The sequence below is a fragment of the Sinocyclocheilus grahami genome, unplaced genomic scaffold, assembly GCF_001515645.1.
Source record: "Sinocyclocheilus grahami isolate Dianchi unplaced genomic scaffold, SAMN03320097.WGS_v1.1 scaffold226.1, whole genome shotgun sequence".
Taxonomy (NCBI): Eukaryota; Metazoa; Chordata; class Actinopteri; order Cypriniformes; family Cyprinidae; genus Sinocyclocheilus; species Sinocyclocheilus grahami.
Genome location: NW_015505405.1, coordinates 614,980 through 616,899, shown reverse-complemented (window position 1 = coordinate 616,899; position 1,920 = coordinate 614,980). Strand labels below are relative to the sequence as shown.

General features: G+C 35.8%; 2 protein-coding genes across 2 annotated transcripts in view; one reads left to right on the top strand and one right to left on the bottom strand.

Annotated features, from left to right (window-relative positions):
* The window catches only part of acot18 (acyl-CoA thioesterase 18), a 446,653-nt gene that overhangs the window by 149,118 nt on the left and 295,615 nt on the right, over window positions 1–1,920 (top strand).
* The window catches only part of LOC107597032 (FYVE, RhoGEF and PH domain-containing protein 6-like), a 55,795-nt gene that overhangs the window by 29,003 nt on the left and 24,872 nt on the right, over window positions 1–1,920 (bottom strand). The window contains 2 exon segments of the mRNA XM_016287937.1: window positions 1,039–1,195; window positions 1,431–1,582. Coding sequence (XP_016143423.1) covers window positions 1,039–1,195; window positions 1,431–1,582 — 309 coding nt within the window.

Here is a 1,920-nt window from a genome sequence, read left to right as displayed (position 1 = left end):
GTAAAATCGCAGCCACCGCACTAGCCATTATTTTTCATCGAAGGATAGTGTAGTGTATCTTTGGCGAAGCAGCATTGAAAGTTCTGAACTCATGTGTTCAGCGTTCTGAAGCATACCGCAGCGGCTGGTGAAAACACAAGCAGTGACTGGAGTGGCTGCGTCGGAGTGTGCAGTGTAAATAAGGGTTTATTAAAGCATTAATGGCAAGGAGAGCCCCTTATACTTGAGAGCGGCCACGTATGAGGTGTTTTTTGGAGGTTATAGTACATTAAAAATGATCATGTGACTTTCACATACACTATTTACCTGCAAATGCAAAAAAATATATAACATTTCATTGCAGTTTTGTGAAACGGTTTACTTTTTCAAATTGCCTGAAAAACCACCTCATGGCAGCATAAAAACCTTTTTTGCGATATATAGGATTGCGATATTGGGCGCATTTTTAATTTACAATAATGGTAATGGAAACGCAGTATATGACTGTTTTCAAACAGGTTTCCCGGTTTTAAAAAGTACACATATCCCCTTTAACAAAAGACCACTCAGCATTGATTAATCAGTGTAATAGTATATTATGCACAGTATGTTATGTAGTATGTTATACAGCTTGTATGTTGTAATTTTAGATCATTTCAAAAGTAATTTTTTTTAATCAGAAATATCAGATACATCAGAAATATTTTTTGATCTACTAAATACAATGTGATTGGAGAAAGCTTCTTTTCGGTTTTCTTTCTATAATTATTATTATTAATGATAATAACTTTAATAAGAAAGTTAAAGAAATAGAAACAATTAAATAATTAAAATAATAACAATAAAATGCAGCTGCAAATGTATTAAGTATTAAAAAATACCTATACTTGACTACAAGTATATTTACTGAACTTAACATTTACAGTTAAAATAAGCTACATGCAATAAGTTAAGCATTTTTCATTGTCCGTAGGTGTAGAATCATGCAACAACTACTAAAACAGTGTCCAGTGTTTCCCATACATTGATTTATTTGTGGCGGCCCGCACAAACTCCTACCTCAAACTGACGCACAACGTTAGCAAAAGGAGGATTTTTGCGACATTGTTCATCCAGCAGAGCCACATTATGGTCAAACTCTCGTATGTAGGTAGAGTACATCTTCAGATATGGACCTTTCTGAACAAAGATATCAGCCAATCTCTGATGATCAGACCTGCAGTAGCCAGAAACAAAATTGAGAAATGAGAAATGTAGGAATTTTTATTATAATTTAGACTTCTTAAAAAGATTAATAAACACCATCCAACTTCTAAATACCCTCATTCTTTTGCATCCTTTTTTGAACTCTCTCTACTGCTATCCACAAAACATACATGCTACTCAAACACAAAAATGACATGAAATTAATTCGCAACACATTTAGCGTTCATATTGTTTATGTGTGTTACCAGTGGGCCACTCTCTCCTCCAGCTCTTTCAGCAGGTCTTTATTGAGTTCGTAGAGTTGGGGCAGATAGTATAAGATCTGATTCAACACTTTCTCCTCGACCGGCGGCTTCCCGCTCGCACGAGTCGCTTTGGCAACTGCATCTCGGAAATCCTGACACAGAAATGGAGATGTTAGCTACTGCCAACAAAACAGAGACAGCTAGACAAGAGGAGTAACAGCAACAAACATCCGTGAATTCAAACTATGACTTCATTTATGAGCATTTAAACTTAAATAAAACCACAAATAGTGCCAATAAGAGTCCATTTGAAGTTTTCGCAATAAATCTTTCAAGGTACAATTAACAGCGCTCGACTAAACATTTCCAAACACAATCAGGGTAAAAACAAACAAACTGAAGAGCATACATTGACAGCCCAGTCCATCTACAGCTTTAACAGGAAGTAGAGATAACATTTTCTCTCACAAACACACACACACACACACAC